Raw genomic sequence first — 25,028 nt, 5'->3', positions numbered from 1 at the left:
GTTGAGCATCTTTTCATGTGCTTATTGGCTATTTCTGTATTTCCTTTGGAGAATTATCTCCCCTTATCTAGACTGTAAAAAATGCGAAAGTTGAGAAATTCACTTCACTAGATGTGGCTTAACATACTTTTGCCAATATGACTGCAAGATCAAAATCTCAGGGTATTCAGTCATGCACAAAAAATCTCGTTGAAGAGCCTAACTGTGTAACTCATAATCTTCTCAGCCATCTCCGCAGAAGCCAAACACAGAGATGGGAGTATCCAGCGAACCCCTATGGAGGGGTCTCTGGTCTAATGGAATGAATCCCCATGACATACACAGGAAACCCACAGGTTCTTAAGAATTTTACATCTGCAGAAGCTCTGCCAGCTTGGACTGAAAAGGACAGAGAGACTATGAAATAAAAGAAGGCTGGAAGACTTCCAGCCTCCTCAGACAAGAAATATGCTGATAAAACTACTCAGCTACAAACTCATGCTACCTTTCATGAAGAAGAAAATGACCCCCAGAGGACAGAGTTAAAACCTGTAGACCATTCTTCCCAGTACTTTAAACATACAGGAGGAGTATGCCCAAGTGAATTTAGAAGTGCTCTGGAACTGGTGACCCCCTTTTTTTCCCTTCAAATTTCTCCTTTTTTGAACAGAAATACTTATAACTGTTAGCCTATGCCTGTCTCACCATTACTTTCAGGAGAAGACACCACTTATTTCTTTAGTTTCACAGGTTCACAGTAGTGATGAATTGTGCCCGGGGATAGAGTATACCCAGAGTCTTATCCATAACTCATTGAGATGGTTTAGATGATGACATTGGGGACTGCTGAGCTGATGAAATTTTGGACTTTGAATTGATTCTGGAATAGTTTGAGACTTCTGAGGTCTCAGAATGGAGTGGATATACTTTGTGTGTGGGATGGATGTAAATCTTTGGAGGTCAGAGGTCAGACTGTGTAGGCAAAATAATACCCAGCAAAGATGTCCATGTTGCTCAGTCGTGTCCAACTCTGTGCGACCCCATGGCCTGCAGCACACCAGGCCTCCTTGTCCATCACCAACTCCTGCAGCTTACTCAAACTCATGTCCATCGAGTTGGCGATGCCATCCAACCATCTCATCCTCTGTCGTCCCCTTCTCCTCCTGCCCCCAATCTTTCCCAGCATCAGGGTCTTTCCCAGTGAGTCAGTTCTTTGCATCAGATGTCCATATGTACTGTCCATATGTACTGGTGTCATGGACTAAACCAACTCCTCTCTCTCCAGTTCATATGTGGAAGCCTTAATCTGCAATGTGACTATATCTGGAGATAGAGCCTTGAAAGAGACAGTAAAATGAGATCATAAACGTGGGGCTCTAGTCCAACAGCACTGGTACCCTTGTAAGGAGACAGGACTGGAGACAGAGCTCTCTCTCTCTCTCCCTGCGCATTCAAGCAGAGAAAAAGCACTGTGAGACACAGTGGCAAGGTGCCATCTGCCAGCCAGGAAGAGAAGTCACACTGGAAACCAACCCTGCTGGCCCTTAACCTAGGACCTACAGACTCAAGAACCGCGAGAAAATACATTTCTGTTGTTTGAACCCACTCTGTGGCTTTATTAGGTCAGCCCAGGCAAGTAACACAACTAGCATTTTCAAAATTTCGATTTCCAGAGTTTTGCTGCTAGTGCCTGAGACATATGATTAATATTTGAATAGAGACCCTGTATTCCATGTTCTTTCTAAAACTACCCCTACATGGATTAGCATTATCTATACAACTTTTTCATTTTGTCTGCAATGAAGATAGTTTTACTTTTTAATTTCAAATAGAAACAATCCATTAGAATTGCTAAGAAAACGGGTCTGTTTATTAAAGTCAAGGTCCAAATAAGAATAAACTAGCTGCAGCTATTGAAGAGTCTATTTGACCTGAATGCCTCTAGACAAACTGTTTAGCAACAAAGGACTACAATTTTTCTCTCTCCATGGCTTTGTCTGCATTGTCAGCTTTTAAAGAGAAATACATGTCTAAGCGGGAGAAGGCAATGGCACCCCACTCCAGTACTCTTGCCTGGAAAATCCCATGGACGGAGGAGCCTGGTAGGCTTACAGTCCATGGGGTCGCTAAGAGTCAGACACGACTGGGCGACTTCACTTTCACTTTTCCCTTTCCCGCATTGGAGAAGGAAATGGCAACCCACTCCAGCGTTCTTGCCTGGAGAATCCCAGGGACGGCGGAGCCTGGTGGGCTGCCGTCTATGGGGTCGCACAGAGTCGGACACAACTGAAGCGACTTAGCAGCAGCAGCAGCACATGTCTAAGCAAAACACTGTCAATGTTTTAAATAAATTTTCCATTTTAGAAAGTTATTTATCTATTTATTTATTTGGAATAACTTCTCTCTTTTATTTTTGACAGATTTTTAGGTGATTATCCATAGACTTTGTAGTAAATGGTAAAGCTGCAACCCATTCTTGATACTTAGATGAATTCATTGTTTTCAATACAGACGTAAAAAGGTTTTGCTTTTGTTTTAAAGAGCTGTGTTCTTTTTTGTAAGGACAGTTGATTTACAGTGTTGTGTTAGAATTTTCCATTTTAAAATCCACCGTTTGGTGGGAGATTTTATTGAGTGGGACAGTGCACATGTCACCAATGAGAGCTGAGAGAAAGGGCTGGCGGGGCCGTGTCAGGATGGAGCAGAAGACCGTGCAGGCGCCAACCTCTCTCTCCTGCCTGGTGAGAAGCCAGCAGACTCCATTTAAGACCAGCAGAACAAGAAATGCATTTGCGAAGACATTTTCATAGGAACTTATGAAAGAGATCTCTAGAGCAGCGGTCCCCAACCTTTTTGGCCTCGGGGATGGGTTTCATGGAAAGGCAATTATTCCACAAATGGGGGAGGGCAAGGTGGGGGAGGATGGTTCAGGGATGATTCACATCCAGTACATTTATTGTGCACTTTATTCTAATCTAATGCTGCCGTGGATGTGACAGGAGGTACCGGTCCATGGCCTGGAGGTTGGGCACCCCTGTCGAGAGGAATTAAAAATAGCCTAATAGTTCCTACAACCCAGAATGAAGAAAAGGAAGCAGGAGGAAATGTGAGTTAAATGTTCTACTTGGACGGGAGGCAGTCTGTGAATACTGATATATGAGCATAACATTAAGAATGACAGAAATAAATACCAGAAGAATTAAAATCAGAAATGGTCCAAAGTAATGATACCTAGGGACTGGTTGTAGCATTGATAGTAAGAGAAAAGTATTATTATTTTATTTTAATTGTAATTGTTAATACCTTTTTCACTGCTTGTTTTTCTGTTTATTCATATTATTTGGGCAATAAATATTAATAAAGTTATATTCTGATCATAAAAATACACTCATACCCAAATTAATTGCCTGAGTGACCATGAGTCTTCATGATGCGCCAATGCCAAGTCAGCTAATTTGGTTTTCCGGAAGCACAGGGGTCTCTGTGAACAAAGTGTAAGGCTCCCAGCAGAGAAATGGTGAATGGGGCAACACTTGACCCAGTGAGGCAACAGCAGGAATGTCCAACGCAACATCCAACCCAAAACATCAGTGCAACAACAACAAATGCCTGAATACATTTAAGGGGTGATTTAGTTTTGGAAGCCTCATCTTCTGCCTCACAAAACGACTGTTTCTTAATTTGAATTTTATTGGCTTCATTGATTGACCTGTATTTATTTTAATTTGGATCTTGCTCTTAAGTTTATATGAATTGTTAAGTAGAGTCTGTATGTATTTAATGTACGTTTTTCTTAGGTTCCAAAATCACTGCAGGTGGTGAATGCAGCCATGAAGTTAAAAGATGCTTGCTCCTGGACAGAAAAGCTGTGACAAACCTAGACAGCGTATCAAAAAGCAGAGACATCACTTCGTCAACAAAGGTGTACACAGTCAAAAGTATGGTTTGTCCAGTAGTCATGTATGGATGTGAGAGTTGGACTATAAAGAAGGCTGAGCACTGTGGAGCTGGAGAAGACTCTTGAGAGTCCCTTGGACAGCAAGATCAAACCAGTCAATCCTAAAGGAAATCAACCCTGAATATTCATTGGAAGGACTGATACTGAGGCTGAAGCTCCAATACTTTGTGAAGAGCCAACTCACTTGGAAAAGACCCTGATGCTGGGAAAGATTGAGGGCAGGAGAAGAAGGGTGCAACAGAGGATGAGATGGTTGGATGGCATCACTGACTCAATGGACATGAGTTTGAGCAAGCTCCAGGAAACAGGGAAGGACAGGAAAGTCTGGCATGCTGCAGTCCATGGGGTTGCAAAGAGTAGGGCACGACTGAACAACAAAAATAATAAAAAGAAATACGTCAGTGTGGGAGATAGACACTGTCTTTTCCTCTCCAAAATGCAAGTGTGTACCTTAATGTGAATGAATTTCAGTTCCTTTCCTGGTGGTCGAGATGATAAAGAATCACATTTTGAAGCTGAGAGGAGTCCCCCAGGGAGGGGAGAGGACCCAGTGTGGGTGCTCAGTGGGAGTGGCTAGGGAAGCAGGGCTGACCCTCATGGCAAGGCCATCACCTGGGCCATGGTTTCCAAAGTGTCCAGTGCATCTCTTTAGTTCTGCTGGCTCCAGGGGGTCCACTTATATGCCTGCCTCCAAGATGTGGCCACCGTGAAATCACCAAAGGCATTTAGTAATATTTCCCTTTGTTATCAGCTTCTTTGGACTATTGTAGCACATTGTCACAGATCTGATCATTTAAAACAGAAATTTATTCTCCCACGGTTTGTGGAGCCCAGAAGTCTAAAATCAGCTTCAATGGGCCAAAATCAAGGTGGGCTCTTTGGGAGCTCTAGGGGACAATCTTTTCTATTTTAAAAATGCTTTAACTGGAGGAGAATTGCTTTACAGTTATGTTGGTTTCTGCCATACAATGTGAATCAGCCATAAGCATGTACACGTGTGTGTGTGTGTGTGTGTGTGTGTGTGTGTGTGTGTGTATCCCCCCTTCTGAGCCTACCCCCCTCCCCCCCATTTTTTCTTTGCCTCTTCCGGCTTCCAGCGCTCTGGGTGCTCCATGGCTTGTGGCCGAATCACTCCAGCCTCTGACTCGCGGTCACATGGCCTTCTCTCCTGTCTCTCTGTCACATCTCCCTCTGCCTCCGCTCACAAAGACACAAATAATTTCATTTATAACCCACTGGATAATCCAAGAAAACCCTGCATCTCAAGCTACTCAACATAACCGCATCTGCGAGGAAGGACTCCCCTAGGATGATGGTCCCAGGCCTTAGGATGTGGGCATCTCCTGGGACCTGCCTTTTTCCTGCCTCAATCCTCTCACTTGATAAGGAAGCCTCTGAAAATGCAACAGTCATACATTTCCTGAACTTTTAAAGGATATTGAAAAAAAAGAATCTGGATAAGGGACAGTGATGGGGAAAAAAGACTGATTACATCTGAGGTTCTGTAAATTATCACTTAACCTATTTTCTGTGATTTTATTACCTCACCTAAAAGCACAGATAATCAGGGATTTGGGGAATATGAAACACCAACCCAAGAAAGTGCATATATCTATTATTCCTCCTTAAGCGATCAATGTTGCTGAACCAGGGTTTAAGGTGAGAGTTATGTCTCAAAGAGAAGGCAGGTAATTTAACTTCATCCTCTTCAGTACCCCGAGCTGCCTAGTTCATTGTGGACAACTTCTCTCTAGTTATCTGGTTTTATTATTTCATTGATTTTTGTGCTCTGACCTATATGAGAAAACTCAGCTTAGACTCCTGAATTGCTACCTTTGGGTCCTGACCGGTCAGAGTCTTCCTTAAAATAGCACCTCCTGGATCAGTGAGTCCCTTGTAACACATGGTCTCAAAGGCTCCCAAAATCCACGTGAAATTTACCAACAGGCTCTCCTCTAAGCCAAGCAGTCGACTCCAGAGAAAACCAGAGTGCCAGGATAAGACGTACTCCTTTTCACGGCTTACAGGCAAATGTGCCTTTAAAGTAGGATGCATAATGTATCAACACTTTGAAAAGTGCCTCTTTATGGGTAAATATGTAGGCACACTTGCCTTAACTTTGAGTCTTCATGCAAGTATGAATAATAAGCATCTACTGTCATCCTTGCGATAAATGGCTCTTTAGTGTAAGGATTCAATAAGTAAGCAAGATTCACCTAACAATCTTTCTAGAACTAATGATGAAAAGTCAGAAGAGAGACCGTTAAGATTCTCCTAGGGACCCACTTCTCAAGACTCTGGAAGCTTGCAACTAACTGTAAGGTTAGTAGCAGTATAAATTAATTCTTTCTTTTATGAGAATCTGTCAGAACTCCCTCTTTTCAGATTTGTTTCAACTTAAAGAATGGTGCAAACTCACTGTTCAAGTTCAAGGAATGCAAACCTCATTCCTCAAGTATTTCATAAATCGAGGACTCTGATTCCTTACTGCAGCAGGCGCTACGCTGCCTCTCCAAGAGCCACAGCCCTCTGTCAACTCAGCAGAGGTGAATTTCCATGAAATACATGCTCTCTCAACCCTCACAGCTAAAGGTGGTCATGTAATATAGTTATATGAACAAGCTGCCCCCTGGCTAGTTTTGGAAAAAGACAGAAATACTTTAGGCAGGTTCTAATTTCCCCTTCCTTTCTGTGAGGCTATGAGATGACATGCATGGTATCATTGCAGTTACTTTGCCAACATGAAGATGATAGCAGCAGAGAAACATGGTCTTTGAGCCACTGAGTCATCCTGGGACTGGCTAGGTCTGGACTGCTTGTTTGGGAAAACATGATAAACACCTACCATTTGAATTACAGTATTTTAGTTAGGTATTTTGTTCCATATGGATAAAAGTACTCTAACGGATACCTACTAACATCTGAGCTTGGATAAATGCTCAAGATGATTCTAAGATGGTTAATAGACAGACTGACTAGATCCAGGAGCTTCCTGAAATGTATCCACATTTTTATGAGCCTCTCCCCCTTCCAATGGCAAGATCAACTGTTGTTCAGTTGCTAAGTCATGTCAGACTCTTGTGACTCCATGGACTGCAGCATACCAGGCCTCCCCATTCATCACTATCTCCCTGAGTTTGCTCAAACTCATGTCCATTGAGTCAGTGATGCCATCCAACCATCTCATCCTCTGTTGCTCCCATCTCCTTCTGCCCTCAATCTTTCCCAGCATCAGGGGAAATGATAAGATCATCTGTGGGTTTATCACAATAAAAGTATTTATGACATATAAATTATTCCAGATAGTAGGAGTCATTAGAGTACAATCTGGAATTCAGTGCGTAGCATTCCAGACCCTCCTAACACTAGTGACATCCTGCTAGTGCTTCCAGGCCAGCCATCTCCTATCCAGCAAACACGCCAGGCTCATTATGGCTCACGGTGACCTTCCTTCTTGGATTTCCTCCCATTAACACAAGGACAGGGAGGCCTGGCATGCTGGGATTCATGAGGTCGCAACCAGTTGGACACGACTGAGCAACTGAACTGACTGAACATAGGGTCCCATCACTTCATGGCAGATAGATGGGGAAACAGTGGAAACAGTGGCTGACTTTATTTTTTGAGGCTCCAAAATCACTGCAGATGGTGATTGCAGCCATGAAATTAAAAGATGCTTACTCCTTGGAAGAAAAGTTATGACCAACCTAGACAGCATATTAAAAAGCAGAGACATTACTTTGCCAACAAAGGTCCGTCTAGTCAAGGCTATGGTTTTTCCAGTGGTCATGTATGGATGTGAGAGTTGGACTATAAAGAAAGCTGAGTGCCAAAGAATCGATGCTTTTGAACTATAGTGTTGGAGAAGGCTCTCGAGAGTCCCTTGGACTGCAAGGAGATCCAACCAGTCCATCCTAAAGGAAATCAGTCCTGAATATTCACTGGAAGGACTGATACAGAAGCTGAAACTCCGATACTTTGTCCACCTGATGCGAAGAAGTGACTCATTTGAAAAGATCCTGATGCTGGGAAAGATTGAGGGCAGGAAGAGAAGGGGACGACAGAGGGTGAGATGGTTGGATGGCATCACCGACTCAATGGACATGAGTTTGGGAAACTCTGGGAGTTGGTGATGGACAGGAAGGCCTGGCGTGCTGTAGTCCATGGGGTTGCAATGAGTCAGACAGGACTGAGCGACTGAACTGAACTGAACACAAGATATGGCTTTCAAATTCTTCATCTTCCAAAAGACCTTGCACAAATGCTTCCTGTCCTCAGTGATCTCTCCCGTATTCTGGACTGTCATAACAGATACTATCTGTACCACCCGTTTATAGCACTTAGTCTTCATGAGCACCGACACATTAACTGTAATCGGAAACAACAGCAAGAAGAGGAGCAAAAATAGAGAGAGACACTATTTACTCAGTTCATCAGCTGGCTGGTGGGTGTGCAAAGAATCTACAGACACAACCACAGATGCCCAAGTGCAATGAACAACACCAGAGACCTATAAAGGACCCTGTATGTCCCATGACAGGACACCTGGTCATAGTCACTGATAATAGATGGACGATGACAAGACTGGGACATGGGGGATGAGTTTAATGTAGCAAGGAGAACAGAGAGAAAATGCCTATAAAAAGTGGGCAGGAAGCAATATTTCTACAAAAAAAAAAATAGGAAATAGTAAGGCATATATCCTTTGTTATGAAATGCACAAAACTTATTAAATTACTGGTATTGTGCAATTTCCATAGGGATGATATGAGACCTCATGAAGAGATAATCCATCATCAGTTGAAAACTACGCACAAACAGCACTTAAAATATAACATCGAAACGCATGAACACACTGAACAAAAGAATCAGGAATAAAAAATGCACATTACATGATTACATGAATAATGTAAATGTAAAAATATATACCATCACGCAAAATTACTTTATGACGTTAGAAATTAGGTTACCTTGGGGGAGGTGAATGGTGAGAGTGGGAATGGGGTGGCCCTGGGATACTGGCTGATTCTGGTATTTTTGGATTTGGGTGCAGGCTATGTAGTCTGTTCGCTTTGAAAATTCATTAAACATTAGAATATTACATGCAAATATATAATGTTTTTAAAGCTTTTGTCCCAGAATTTTAAAGAGATGGGCTTAAAACACTGAGTTACCACTTCACACCGATTAGAAAATCTGAGACACTGGCGACACCAGATGCTGGTGAGCATGTGGAGCAACAGGAGCTTGCATTTGCTGCTGGTGGGGACGCACCACGGTGCAGGCCCTCGGGAAGTCAGCCTGGGGGTTTCCTACAAAACTAAACACACTCATCAGACGAGCCAGGGATCGTGCTCCTTGGTAAGGTACTGAAGGAACTGAAAATTTATGTCCCACCCAAAACCTTCACTCAAATGTCCACAGCAGCTTTATTCATAACCATCAACACTTGGAAGCAATCAAGATATTTTTCTGTAGGTAAATGGATCAAGAAACTGAGGTACAGCCAGACAGTGGGATATTATTTGGTGCTGAAAAAGAAATAAGGCTTCCCTGGTGGCACAGTGGTAAAGAATCTGTCAGCCAATGCAGGAGAACAGGTTTGATCCCTGGTCCACAAAGATCCCCTGGAGAAGGAAATGGCAACCCACTCCAATATTGCTGCCTGGAGAAACCCACGGACAGAGGTGCCTGGTGGACTACTGTCCATTCCATGGGGGGTCTCAAAAGAGTAGGACACAACTTAGCAACCGAAAAACAACACCATAAAAAGAAATAAACTATCAATGACAGTTCCTCCATGAAGGAACGTTAAGTGTATACTGCTAAGTGAAAAGATGCCAATCTGAAAAGGGTACATTCTGTATGATCCAACTATATGACATTCTGGAAAAGACAAAACTATGGAGATGGTATCTTCCGGGTGGCACTAGTGGTAAGGAACTTGCTTGCCAATGCGGGAGACATAAGAAACGTGGGTTCAGTCCTTGGCGAGCCTGGCAGGCTACAGTACATAGGGTCGCAAAGAGTCAGACATGACTGAAGTGACTTAGCACGCACACATGGAAACAGTAAAAAAAAGAAAAAAAAAATCAGTGGTTTCCAGGCATTGCAGGGGAAGGGAGAATGAACAGACAGACCACAGAAGACTTTTAGAGCAGTGAAACTACCCCACATGATACAGTAAAGGCAGATGGATGCAATTATAAATTTGTCCAACGCCATAGACTGTGCAACACTGAGGGTGAACCTTAACGTAAACTATGGACTTTGAGTGACAATGACATATCAACATAGGTTCATAAATTGTCACAAAGGTACCACCTGGTGAGGGATGTTGATGATAGGGATGGGATGCCATGCATTTCTGGGCATACAGAGGCTATCCCCTGGATAACTCTACCTTCGTCTCAATGTTGCTGGAACCTAAAACTGCTTTTAAAAAGCAAAGTCTATTAAAATAATCCATGGAAGTTTTGTTATAGAACTTAGACAACTAGCAGTAGCAACTGTTAAGTGGAAGGATTCTCTTATATGTAATTTTAACATTTAATTTTCCCACATAAACCCATCTCATCTTATTTTGTTAGTGTTAGTCACTCAGTCGTGCCTGACTCTTTGCAACCCCATGGACTGCAGCCCACCAGGCTCCTCTGTCCATGAGATTTTCCAGGCAAGGATACTGGAGTGGGTTGCCATTTCCTCCTCCAGCGGATCTTCCCAACCCAGGTCTCCTGCACTGCAGGCAGGTTCTTTACCAACTGAGCTACAAGGGAAGCCAATCTTATTTTGACTGTGGTGTAATTTCAGAACGGTTGACTGTTTCTGACTTGGATGCACTTACATTCTCTTACAGCAGAATCTAATTTACGAGCTGTATGCCAATTTGCTAGATTTCTCTCCTTCTCAATAAAGCCTATTGGGTCCAATTGAACATTTTTTTTTAAAAAGATAAGCTGAGAGCTAGCAATGCAGTTATAGACATTAGATATAAATCAGATAGTTATAAAATTTCCATTCTGTTACAATCATCTGTACATTTTGTTCCCACCCAAAAGATTAATGAGTCTTATATTCTGATAACCTCTGCTTGGCCTTAAAAGTCTACCTTCAATAAGACTTCCAAATACCCAACGCTTTTCATTTTTATACCACCTAAAGTATCCTAATGTTTTCTGTCACAAACCACTGTCCATCTTCTCTACAGTGAAAATCCATAAAAGTCAAATGTCAGGGATATTTTAATGCAAATATGATCCTGGTGGGTTTTTAAGCTCCTACAACCATAATTGTGGTACTAAAGTTTATCAGAGTCCTTTTCATCAGAATACAAGTTATAGCTGCAAAAAAAAGGCATATGTTGTGTGTGACCTATCGCAGACATGTATTTAATATCTGAAAATAAAAAAGGTAACTTTGAGTCTATTATTCCAAAGAGAAATTTAGAAAAGAGCACAGACTAGCAAGGGAGAAATGAATGACAGAACTGAAAAGGACACATTCGAGTCTGGTTAATCCCTCTGGAACTAAGATTGCCTTAGACACTTTTAACTTGATTTTTAAAACATAAATTGTGCGTAACTGGTGATAATTAGGCTACAGTACAGAACAAAGGTACTTGTCACTCAGAAGTAAGGTATCACCACGAGGTCCTTTGAGATGCTGAGGCACCAAAGGCGCACTCCATCACGACCCTTCCCAAGGATACTTCCCAAGTAGGAAAGGGACCCACACATACTCAGAAGTGTTTTCACCAAAAGACTGAATCCAAGGAGTTTGGAATGGATTTGAGGGTAAAGTAGAAAGCGGATACTGCACTCAGAGTTTCAACAAACCAAAATACAAGACTGAAAAGGGGTAGCACTTGAAAAGATAATTGTTTAAATACATGATATGAGTCTCAAATCAATCTAGGAAACAGAAGCAAGTCTGGAAGGGGTGCACTCAAGACTGTGCATATAAGTCCAGGGTGTTATTACTAGCAGGACTCTCTACTCTTCAAACCTAAACTTCCTCCCTCATAGGGGGAAAGCCACTCCTGCCGTGGCCTTGTGGAGAGACCAGTAAGATAAAGGAGGGTGTGCGGGCACTTTGGGGACCGTGGACAAGGTGATGGCCATGCCGTGTGTTACGTCAAACATTCAGTTATTCACAACACAACAGGTCTTTAACCAAAAATGAAAGTGAAAGTGGCTCAGTCGTATCTGACTCTTTGCGACCCCATGGACTAGAGCCCACCAGGCTCCTCTGTCCATGGAATTCTCCAGGCAAGAATACTGGAGTGTGTAGCCATTCCCTTCTCCAGGGGATCTTCCTGATCCAGGGATTGAACTCAAGTCTCCTTCAATGCAGGCAGATTCTTTACCATCTGAGCCACTGGGGAAGCCCCCAAGCCTCACCTGTAACTTCTATTTTACTTTTGCCTAATGATTGTTCAGCCACTCAGGCATGTCCAACTCTTTGTGACCCCATGGACTGTAGCACACCAGGCTTCTCTGTCATTCACCATCTCCTGGAGCTTGCTCAAACTCAGGTCCATCGAGTTGGAGATGCCATCTGGGTATCTCGTCCTCTGTCATCCCCTTTTCCTCCTGCCTTCAACCTTTCCTAACATCAGGGTCTTTTCCAATGAGTTAGTTCTTTGCATCAGGTGGCCAAAGTACTGGAGTTTCAGCTTCAGCATCAGTTCTTCCAATGAATATTCAGGGTTGATTTCCTTTAGGATTGACTGGTTTGATCTCTTTGCAATCCAAGAGACTCTCAAGAGTCTATTCCAATACCACAGTTTAAAAGCATCAATTCTTTGGTGCTCGGCCTTCTTTATGGTCCAACTCTCACATCTGCACATGACTACTGTTAAAACCATAGATTTGACTGTATGGACCTTTGTTAGCAAAGTGATGTCTCTGCTTTTTAATATGCTATCTATGTTTGTCATAGCTTTTCTTCCAAGGAGCAAGCATCTTTTAATTTCACGGCTGCAGTCACCATCTGCAGTAATTTTGGAGCCCAATAAAATAAATCCTGTCACTGTTTCCATTGTTTCCCCATCTTTCACCATGAAGTGAAGGGACCGGGTGTCATGATCTGAGTTTTTGGAATGTTGAGTTTTAAGCCAGCTTTTTCACTCTCTTCTCTCACCTTCTTCAAGAAGCTCTTTAGTTTCTCTTCACTTTCTGCCATAAGGGTGGTGACATGTGCATATCTGAGGTTATTGATATTTCTCATGGCAATCTTGATTCCAGCTTGTGCTTCCTCCAGCCCAGCATTTCACATGATGTACTCTGCATGTAAGTTAAATAAGCAGGGTGACAATATTCTGCCTTGACGTACTCCTTTCCCAATTTGGAACCAGTCCATTGTTACATGTCTGGCTCTAACTGTTGCCTCTTGACCTGCATCCATGTTTCTTAGGAGGCAGGTAAGGTGGTCTGATATTCTCATCTCTGTCATGGTGGGAAATTCTCCGTGTGCACTTTCTGTCTTTCTCAGTGGATCTGTACTGTCGTGGAGAATATATGCATCTTCTCTGCACACAATGCATCCAGCACTTAGCTCAGTGGCCCCAGTCCCTTGCAGGAATCCTTCATGTTTGATCGATGGATAGGCATTATTGGTCTATGTGTTGGTCTGCATGTAGGTGAATTTGAGAAGGCTCTGAATGATCTGACATCCTCTTGTGTCTGGCGGAATTTTGATGCTGTAACAAAAGCCACTGCTGCATCCAGGGAGAGTGATTCAGAAAGCCAGTGATGGGAGGCACTTGCTATTGAACCAGCCCCTCCGACCATCCTAAACCTAGGACACACAGCCTTCCAGCAGCACAGCTCAGAGAAAGAAACACTACCTATGAAAAGTCCAATAGAACCAAAGGTTCAGGCAGGCTCAGCCACAGTTTTGTTTTTTTTAACAGACGAATAAAAGAAATCCCACTCCAAGCCTTTTCTGGAACTCAGGGATTCACTAGAGCCTCACCCTCATTGCAGTTGCCCCTGACAACTGGCCATCAGCATTCAAACAGAGAACAGTGTAGCGTGTTCTGTGCTCTCTTATTTACTGCAGAAGAGATGCTGCTGTGATAGTTCCGGCTGCACAAGAACTAAATGTAAAAAGCTTTCAGGATTAGCAGCTGCATTTGAGGGAATCGAGGTTGAGGCATGGCTCCTTGTACAGCTGGGAAGACCCAGGGTTGGCTCTCTGCCTGATGCTGAGTCGGGCATCTAGAAGGGAATGTCCTGGGACTGACTTCATGTCCCGGGCATGAAGCTGTTCAGTGTCAGATGTTTCCCACCCAGCCTGATTGCCCAGGACCGCAGGCATGAGGGGAGCCCCCCGTGGCCCTTTCATCTCCCTCTGAAGTGATGGATGCATGAGACCTCGGATCCTGAGTGACAGGAAAGCTCACATACCTTGGGTGGGGGCGGGGAGGGGGGAGTAACTGCAAACTACCTAAACCATTGCTGTTCCCTAACTCCCAAAGTGAGTGATGGACAATCATATCATCAAATCTTCAATGGTCATTGTATACAGTACACTTGTGCTCAAAGAAAATCAAAGGTAGGAACGCATGCTTCACAATTTCTGATGGAGGTCTCATTTCCTTTCTATTAATTAAAAATACTCAGTTGCCAAAGTCCACAGCTTTTATGAATTAATTTTTAATTAATATAAAGCTTCAGCAAAATTATAAAATAGAGGAGTATGTGTCTTTATCAGTTTCCTTGCTCAATCTCTCTCAAATCTACTCATTTAGATTTCAACAGCTGAATGGATGTTTTCCTGTTCAGTCAGATGCTCTGTGTTGAATCTCGAGTCCAAGTGACCCAGGAACTCTGATCTCATCATAAACCTCACTCACAGAGCAAGCAACTCTCTTTTCACAATTGCCACTGAAACCTCTTCACCGTTAGGCAAGTGTTGAAACTTCAGTATATAAACGGCCAGATTGAACCACTTTTAAAACAACTTTCCCACCACTGTTGAAACTAATACCTTGAGATAAAATTCACATATCATAAACTTAACCTTTTTAATGTATACAGTTCAGTAATTTTTTAATGAGTTAAAGAACTGTGCACTCATCACCACTACTGAATTCCAGAGTATCTGCATCATCTCCAAAAGAAATCTCATTGTGATGCACGGATGTAAGTGCATCAGCTGTATCAAATGCCCCTATGGGAGGGGACGTTGCTAATGGGTGACCCGTGCATGTGTTGTGGTGGGACATACGTGGGGAATCTCTGTACCCTAGTTTCAACTTTGCCGTGAATTTAAAACTGCCCTAAAAATATAATGTGTTTATAAAAGAAGCAATCTCATACCTGTTAGTAGAGTCAGCAGACCCTTCTTACTCTCCCCATTTCTGGTAAACACTAACCTGCTTTTTATCTCTATGGATCTGCCTGTTGTGGAATCACACAATACGTGGCCCTTTATGTCTAACTACTTTCACTTGTGGTCAAGTTTTAGCTATGCTGTAATATGTATTTGTATTTGAATTTTTATAGCTGAATAATACTCCACTGTATGCATATACCATATTGTTTATTTATTCACCTGGTGAGGGACATTTGGGTCACTTTTGGCTATTATGAATGTTTCTATGGACATCTGTCCCTGGAGAAGGAAATGGCAACCCACTCTAGTATTGTTGCCTGGAAAATCCCATGGACAAAGGAGCCTGGTGGGATATAGTCCATGGGGTCCCAAAGAGTTGGACAGAGCAACTTTCACTTTCACCACTTCACCTTGTTCAAAGAGGATACACAATTTTACATTCCTACTACTACTGCATGAGGTTCCAATTTTTCCACATCCTCACCAATACTTGCTATTTCCCATTAAAAAATACACATTTTTTGGATCTGAATTGAAGGGTATTACGTTAAGTGAATAAGTCAGACAGAGAAAGACAAACCCTTATATGTGGAATCTAAAAAGTACAACAAACTAGTGAATATAACAAAAAAGCAGACTCACAGATACAGAGAATGAACTAGTGGTTACCAGTGGGGGGGGGGGGGGGCAACGTAAGGACAAGGGTGGGACGTACAAACTGCTGAGTGTGCTACAGGCTACAAGGGTTTACTGTGCACCGTGGGCAATACATCCAATATTGTGTAATAATTGTAAATGGAGTGCAACCTTTAAAAATAGTGCAAAAATACATATAATATATATATATATATCTCCATCCTACTGAGTATGAAGTGGGAACTTATTATGTTTTGATTTGCATTTCCCTGATGATTAATGACATAGAGCATGTTTTCTTAGGCTTATTGGCCATTTGTATTTCTTTGGAGAAATGCTGTTCAAATCCTGTACCCATTTTAAAATAAACTGTTTGTCATGTGATTTGAGCTGTGAGAATTCTTCATATAATCTGAATACTAAACGTTTATTGAATATATGATTTGCAAGTATATTCTCCTATCCTGGGGGTTGTCTTTTCATCTTCATCATAGTGATATTTTATACACAAAATATTTTTATGTTGATAGAAGTGTTACCTATTTTTTCCTTTGGTTGCTTGTGCTTTTGGTGTCATATCTGATGGTTTCCTAATACAAAAGTTAAAAGATTTACCCCTGTTTGCTTCTGAGAGTTTCATAGCTCTGGCTCTTATATTTAGGCTGTTCATCCACACTGAGTTAATTTCTATACACAGTAGATGTCAGAGTTCAAATTCATTCTTTGCATGTGGACACCCAATTGTACCAGCACCATTTGTCAAAATGACTGTAAATGGTCTAAGCACCCTTGTTGAAAATGACTGTAGCCATATGGCTTTATATTTGAACTCTAAATTATAATCCATCGATCTATATATCTATACTGAAGAATAGCAAGGAGAGATAAGAAAGCCTTCCTAAGTGAACAATGCAAATAGAGGAAAACAATAGAATGGGAAAGACTAGAGATCTCTTCAAGAAAATTAGAGATACCAAGGGAACGTTCAATGCAAAAATAGGCACAATAAAGGACAGAAACAGTAGGGACCTAACAGAAGCAGGAGATATTAAGAAGAGGTGGCAAGAATACACAGAAGAACTATACAAAAAAGATCTTCATGACCCAGATAATCACTATGCTGTGATCACTCACCTAGAGCCAGAGATCTTGGAGTGCGAAGTCAAGAGGGCCTTAGGAAGCATCACTACGAACAAAGCTAGCGGAGGTGATGGAATTCCAGCTGATCTATTTCAAATCCTAAAAGATGATGCTGTGAAAGTGCTCCACTCAATATGCCAGCAAATTTGGAAAACTCAACAGTGGCCACAGGACTGGAAAAGGTCAGTTTTCATTCCAATCCCAAAGAAAGGCAATGGCAAAGAATGTTCAAACTACCACACAATTGCACTCATTTCACACGCTAGTAAAGTAATGCTCAAAATACTCCAAGCCAGGTTTCAACAGTACGTGAACCGAGAACTTTCAGATATTCAAACTGGATTTAGAAAAGGCAGAGGAACCAGAGAACAAATTGCCAACATCCGCTGGATCATTAAAAAGCAAGAGAGTTCCAGAAAAACATCTACTGCTTTATTGACTATGCCAAAGCCTTTGATTGTGTGGATCACAACAAACTGTGGAAAATTCTTAAAGAGATGGGAATACCAGACCACCTTATCTGCCTCCTGAGAAATCTGTATGCAGGTCAAGAGGCAACAGTTAGAGCCAGACATGTAACAACAGACTGGTTCCAAATTGGGAAAGGAGTACGTCAAGGCTGTATATCTTCTCCCTGCTTATTTAACTTATATGCAGAGTACATCATGTGAAATGCTGGGCTGGATGAAGCACAAGCTGGAATCAAGATTGTCAGAAGAAATATCATTAACCTCAGATATGCATATGATATCAACCTTATGGCAGAAAGCGAAGAAGAACTAAAGAGCCTCTAGATGACAGTGAAAGAGGAGAGTAAAAAAGTTGGCTTAAAGCTCAACATTCAGAAAACTAAGATCATGGCATCTGGTCCCATCACTTCATGGCAAACAGATGAGGAAAACAATGGAAACAGTGGCTGACTTTATTTTTCTGGGCTCCAAAATCACTGCAGATGGTGATTGCAGCCATGAAATTAAAAGACACTTACTCCTTGGAAGAAAAGCTATGATAAACCCTGCCAGCATATTAAAAAGCAGAGACACTACTTTACCAACAAAGGTCCATCTAGTTAAAGCTATGGTTTTCCCAGTAGTCATGTATGGATGTGAGAGTTGGACCATAAAGAAAGCTGAGTGCCGAAGAATTGATGCTTTTGAACTTGGTGTTGGAAAAGACTCTTGAGAGTCCCTTGGACTGCAAGGAGATCAAACCAGTCAATCCTAAAGGAAATCAACCCTGAATATTCATTGGAAGAACTGATGCTGAAGCTGAAGCTCCATTACTTTGGCCACCTGATGGGAAGAGCCGGCTCATTGGAAAAGAACCTGATGCTGGGAAAGATGGAGGGCAGGAGAAGAAGGGGATGACAGAGGATGAGATGGTTGGATGGCATCACCGACTCAAGGGACATGAGTTTGAGCAAACTCTGGGAGATGGTGAATGACAGGGAAGCCTGGAGTGCTTCAGTCCATGGGGTCACAAAGAGTCAGACACGACTGAGTGACTGAACAACAACAAAGATAGTATCACAAGACTTTTACTACTGTAGTTTTAGTGTAAATTTTAATATCATAGATGTATGTCCTTTAATCAATGTTTTTCAAGATTGTTTTGGCTGGTCTGAGAGCCTTGCATTTTCCTATGAAGTTTAGTATTGGCTTGTCAATTTTTTCAATAAAACCAGTTGGGATTTGACATGGAGTAGGTTGAATCTATGGATAAATTTGGGAAGTACTGTCGTGTTAACAGTAGTACATCCTCTAATCCATGAAGACAGGATATCTTTCCACTTACTAACATCTTTAATTCCTTTCAATTACGTTTCATGGTTTTCTGGGCACAAGCCTTACATCTTTATTGTTAAATTGATTCCTAAGTGTCTTATTCCCTTTGAAACTAATGTAAGTGGACTCATTTCTAAATTTCATTTTGAATTGCTCATTATTAGTGTACAGAAATATAAATAATTTTTGTATAATTCTGCATCTTCCAATGTGGCTGAACTCATTTATTAGTTACGTTTTTGTGTGTTTGTGGACTCTCTAAGATTTTCTATACACCAGTTCATGCCATCTATGAACAGACACAGTTTTACTTCTTCCTAACCTGGATGTCTTTTCTTCCCCTTGTCAAGGATAACCTGATGTTAGCAGGATCAGTGTTAACCATTTCAGTGTTAAGTATAGTATTAGCTGTGGGTTTTTTACAGATGCTCTTTTTCAGGTTGGGAAAGTTTCTTTCTACTCTTCATTTGCTCAGTGTTTCATAGAGAGGGGATTTTGAACTTTGTCAGATGCTTATTCTGTGCCTATTGAGATGATCAAGTTGTTTTTTCATCTTTATTCTATGAATCTGAGTGTACTACACTGATTTTTCCTATGCTAAACCAAATTTTATTTCCTGGGATAAATCCCATTTGGTCATGGTATATAATCCTTTTTGTATGTTGCTGGTAATTTGGTTCAATTTGTTAGTATTTTGCTATGATTTTTGCACCTATATTCATAAGATATTAGTCTGTATTTTTCTTGTGATATCTTTATTGAGTTTCGGTTTCAGAGTATTTGTTGTTGTTCAGTTGCTCAGTTGTGTCTGACTCTTTGTGACCCCTCGGACTGCAGCACGCCAGGCTTCCCTGTCCTTCACCATCTCTTAGAGCTTTCTCAAACTTAGTCAGCAAGGAAACAGCAACCTACTCCAGTATTCCCCAGAGTCGGACACAACTGAAGTGACTTAGCAGCAGCAGCAGCAGCAGCATCCAGTATTCTTGCCTGGAAAATCTCATGGATAGAAGAGATTGGCATGATATAGTCCATGGGGTTACAAAAAGTTGGACATGACTGAGTGACTCAACAACAACAGCAACAATAAATTAGAGTTAAACGTACCTAAAATTTGCCCGCAATTTTTGTACCTGTCAGAAAATGCATTTTTTCCACCATAAAGTCTAATACCTGTATAGTCTATTTATTGAGGACTGGAACATCTTTTTGTCCACACAAGTTGACACTTAATACAACAAGGAGAATGGATAGTCACACACAGTTTATATACGGCGATAATGTTTTCCTATCATGACCCCATATGTTTGTCTTATGGCCAAAGGCTTTCTTCTTGCCCTAATCTCATCACTCTCCTGCTACTAAATTCTTACCTCTCCATGAAAGCCCACTTTCACATGTGACTTTCTCCATGAACTTTCTCATAAAGGTTTTTCTCTTTCTTCTCAGCTTCTATACAACTTACATTTGAAATTCTCAATAATCCATGCCTATATTTTTTTTTCTGTAGACTTTTGCTGACAATTTTTGTGCATTTTTCTCCCCTGAGAGATTTCTGATTCTGTTTCATGCTTCCTTTATTCCATCAGTAGTATCTAGCAAGTAGCTTATCCTTAGCTCACACTTAGTATATGTTGTTTTAATAATTTTAATTCATCATTGATAGAATACCCAAGAATACCATGAGACATATAAAATTATTATATTTATAAGTGCAAAGTCTTTAAGCTGATCAAGTATAAATAAATATTTGTGAATTTTAATACATGCCAAGCATTTACCCTAGTCAAGAATTATCTAAACAAATTCATAGCATGTACAATGGATCTTTTTCATTGCATGCATATTACATCATTTTACCATATGGCACAATGAGAATTAGAATCGACGGAAAATAAATTACACAGTAGGCAGTTACTTAGAAAAAAATCGCGAGGTAAAATCATGCCCTCTCTCCTGTACAGCAACTTGCTTTTCCAGGAATAACCCTAAGTACCTGGTGTCAGCAGTATCACCGAGGTGACGATCAAGGAGCAGATGACCAGGATGACAAGCAGGGCGATGGCTATTCCTTTCCAGTTTCTTTGCGGAGGGTTACTTCCCACGAGCTCCTGAAACGACAGCACAAAAGAGAAAACCCGTGAGTTAAATAAGGAACTAAAATAATCCAAGTAATCACACTTCATTCAAATCAAGAACTCGGGTGCAGGCTTCCATGGTGGCTTAGTGGTAAAGAATCCACCTGCCAATGCAGGAGACGCAAGCGACGTGGGTACAATCCCCGGTTTGTGACTACCCCACATGCCTTGGAGCAGCTAAGCCCACGCGCCGCAGCTATTGAGCCTGCGCTCTAGAGCCCGGGACCACGACCACTGAGGCCCTCATGCCCTAGAGAGCCCGTCCTCTGCAACGAGAGAAGCCTCCGCAGTGAGAGACCCATGCACTGAAGCTGGGGAGCGGGCCTCACTCTCTGCAACTGGAGAAAAGCCTGCGCAGCAATGAGGAACCAACAAAGCAAAATTAAATAAATAGCTCCGGTATATTCTCATCCTTGAAGCGACGATCGATTCCTTTCTCTTCCTTCTGCCTCAGGGTCCAAAGGACCCAGGGCTCCCTCCTTCATCTTATGGCAAAGCTCTGTCTCAAGAAGAATCTGATATTATGTTATGTTTACAGCCTTTTCTGTAACTTAATGCTTCTCCACCCAATACACTTGATTCGACATTATAGGATGACTACAGAGTTTCTCATTATAGTCAACCTATTAAATGCCATCAAATCAAACCCAGGTATGATAAATTTTTCCAGCCTCAACCTCTCTCATCTTTCTCTTCATTGACACCCACACTGTGAACTTCTATTTCAGCTGTGAAACTCAAACATTTGTTTAGCACATACTAAGTGCCAATGTTAATCAGTGTCTCCCTACTTCTCACCATCTTGTACCTTCTTCCATCTGCAGCTCCTCAAATAAAGCTTCAAGATTTCCCAGGACTCACTTCACTAGGTAACCCATCTACCCTTTTTCTAGGTTTTTAGTTCCCCTCCACAGAGTCGTATTTGTATTATAGCAGGTATTGAGGGTGAAAGGGACGATCTGGAGACATTGCTAAGAATGATAAAGATTTACTAAATCTAGGAAATTAATCCAGCATATTGGCTCCTGAGACCAAACTTTCAGTTTCAAATGAGGATGATTATATAACTTACAGTCCAAACTAGGACCCTTGGAGAGACAAAGGGGGTAATATTAATAAATAATAATAAATACAATAGTTACATACCAATAATAATAATTATTAATTATGCAAGAGCAACTGGAACTCTCCAGGGCAAATTTAAGCATAAAGCCACACTGCAAATGAACTACTCACTACTGTCTATACATAGATCACAAAATATTCTCTCATGTAGTATCCATGACTGCAACTCATATCAACTCCAAGTCAAAATGCAGCAGAATGGAGATGGTGTCAAAAAGTAGATGATGCAATGCATAGATACACCTTTATCCAAGGCTGAAAGTTCATTAGAATGTATCAAATGGCTGTAAATCAAAATAAAGACAACACTCAACCACAGGACAGCAAATAATTAACATTCGACATCCAATTATTTAATACTATCCATCTAGGTTATAGAATTAGGAAAAAAATTGACTCGAACTAATTAACATTGGCCATCTAGGTTTGAGGACCATTACAACTTGAGCAGGAAAGAGTGCTACAGTTTTTAGAAATTTTGACCAGTATTCTTATTTGCCATCAAGAACTTAATTTGCCTATTAAAAAGTGGTTTTCAGCATTTAAAAATAAGACTAAACATAAGCATGAAATTATGACAAAAAGGTATACTGAGTCAATCTCCTTTCCTATTGGATAGAGTTTTCTATGTGAGGAAATCACTGGCTAATGATGAGAAGTGATCAGATCTCACTGATTGAGCAGCTTTTCATTTTACCCGAGTTTATAGAGGAAATAAGCCATTCTCACTAAAAATGTGAATAGCGTATATCTTGCAGTAGTACATTCCTTACACTATCATAGTGTGTGTGATCTCTCACAGACCCAAAGTGGACATTTCTCAAATACCGTTCAGATTAAATTCAGAGTAACATCCAAAACTAGAACGATTTCATACTCAAGATCAATCTTTCTCAAGACAGAGAATAATTAAATTAGTGGTATTGTCTTCATCAGTTCAAACAATGGATACCTTTTAAATCTTACTTCTAATAATAATCTCAGATTTGAAATTTTCTTTTAAACACATTTATTAATATTAGATGCACTGGTAGAAGTTTATACCAAAAAAAAAAAAAAAAAAAAAAACAACTAAAGTAGTGTACAGAGATTAAAAAAAAAAAAAAAACTAAGACTTTTATTTTGCATCATTTTTTTTTGCATCAATTTCTCGAGTGGCCAGGAGCATAACTAATTTACTTGCAAAAATGCAATTGAGTGAATGTTGCAGCAATGTTCCAGTAGACCTTTCCCTGGCCCAAATACACTCACAGTATGGTGTCCAAGTCTGGGCTGAATATTGTTAGAGATAATGATGGACAGAGTATGTCCATAAAGAGGACCAAAGACAGAGACACTGCAAAACATGTCATATGAAGTAAGGCTAAAGGAAGAGTTCAACCTCAAAAATCAAATACTTAGAGTCTCTGTCTATTTGAATTATCACATGCAAGAGAGAGAAGACTTCTGCAGAGCTCCAGGAGGCAGAGTTGCAATCAAAAGGAAATTTCACAATGACAAAATTATGTCAAACAAACAAACAAACAAAACTTCAGAATTTCTAACCATTTGCATTGCTTCATGACAGAATGGGCTGTTTCACCAGAAAGTGAGGAGGGTGGATGAACAGCTTGCAAGGATGCAGGAGGGCCAGCCCAGGAAAGAAGGTGGAGATGAGAGATCTTGAAAATTTCGAACACAGGGTACCTTCTATGGTCACACAGGGCATGGGAAAGAAAGATGCTGAGACGGCTCGGCAAGTGGGAAAATGAATCAAGGTCAAGACAGTTCAGAAAAAGGACAAAGGCTCTGCTCCTTCATGCTCACTGGGCTAAGAAAAGATTTTGCAGAGAAAACCAATTCAGTATATATTATTAGATGGAAGAATGCACAGTAATAGAACCAAACAGGTGTTGATAGCAGAGTCTACTTAAGCGAAATGATTCTGGATCATTAATGCCATTTCTTAAGCACAGATACATCACACTGTCTTTCAGGCAACACTCTTATATTTAAAAAGCAGTGTCATTTCACCTTCAGAAAAGCAGACCGTCCTTATTAAACTCCAAATTTTATTTTCAAAAGTAATTTTTTAAACTACACAAACAATATCACTACAATAACTATAGGAAACAAAGAGGAAAAATACATGAACAACTTGCTAGTTCAAAAGAACAAACGTTTTCATTTTTCCATCTTCTTCTCCAGTACTGATGTATGTGCATATGAGCAATGGCACCCCACTCCAGTACTCTTGCCTGGAAAATCCCATGGATGGAGGAGCCTGGTAGGCTACAGTCCATGGGGTTGCTAAGAGTCGGACATGACTGAGCAGCTTCACTTTCACTTTTCCCTTTCATGCACTGGAGAAGGAAATGGCAACCCACTCCAGTATTCCTGCCTGGAGAATCCCAGGGATGGCGGAGCCTGGTGGGCTGCCGTCTATGGGGTAGCACAGAGTCGGACACGACTGAGGCGACTTAGCAGCAGCAGCAGCAGCAGAACACAGATCTGGTTTTTGAGTTAGAATGCAGATTAACAGTGAACATCTAACCTGAGCATCTGATTTGGCATTCCAAATTCAGGCTTCTTCATCTTAACTTGTAGGAAGTGAATTATCAAAAATTTGAGCAAAAGTGTTCCCGTTTCTCAAGAAGGGCAACTTTCCCCTGAAATGTTGAGCTTTAGTAGTGCATTGCTCAATATAATTATGTATTTTTTGCCTAGAATGATGAGAATGAGGCTGCAATATATTCCCTGTTCTGTTTGGTACCACATGCATACCGTGGAGATCCAATAAAATTTAATTTATAATTAAACACTGGCCTAAGAAGGTGAACAAATCTCCCATCCATCCATCCATCCAGTATTTATCCAAGGCTTACTCTGCCCAGCCCTGTTCTGTGAACCTGTTATGCATTGTTAGCAACTCGACAAGTCCAACGGCTTTCA

At 41.2% G+C, this 25,028-nt stretch overlaps 1 protein-coding gene across 3 annotated transcripts in view; it reads right to left on the bottom strand.

Annotated features, from left to right (window-relative positions):
- Positions 1 to 25,028, bottom strand: part of DPP6 (dipeptidyl peptidase like 6) — a 774,296-nt gene that overhangs the window by 337,373 nt on the left and 411,895 nt on the right. For all 3 annotated transcript variants that reach the window (XM_081537115.1, XM_081537116.1, XM_081537117.1), the window contains one exon: positions 20,831 to 20,945. In XM_081537115.1, the coding sequence (XP_081393241.1) occupies positions 20,831 to 20,945 (115 nt within the window). The remainder of the gene's footprint in view (positions 1 to 20,830; positions 20,946 to 25,028) is intronic.

Source organism: Giraffa tippelskirchi, chromosome 10 (assembly GCF_054371585.1).
Source record: "Giraffa tippelskirchi isolate mGirTip1 chromosome 10, T2T-mGirTip1v1.2.pri, whole genome shotgun sequence".
NCBI classification, from domain to species: domain Eukaryota; kingdom Metazoa; phylum Chordata; class Mammalia; order Artiodactyla; family Giraffidae; genus Giraffa; species Giraffa tippelskirchi.
The sequence above is the reverse complement of the archived record's forward strand: the minus strand, read 5'-3'. Positions and strand labels throughout refer to the sequence as shown.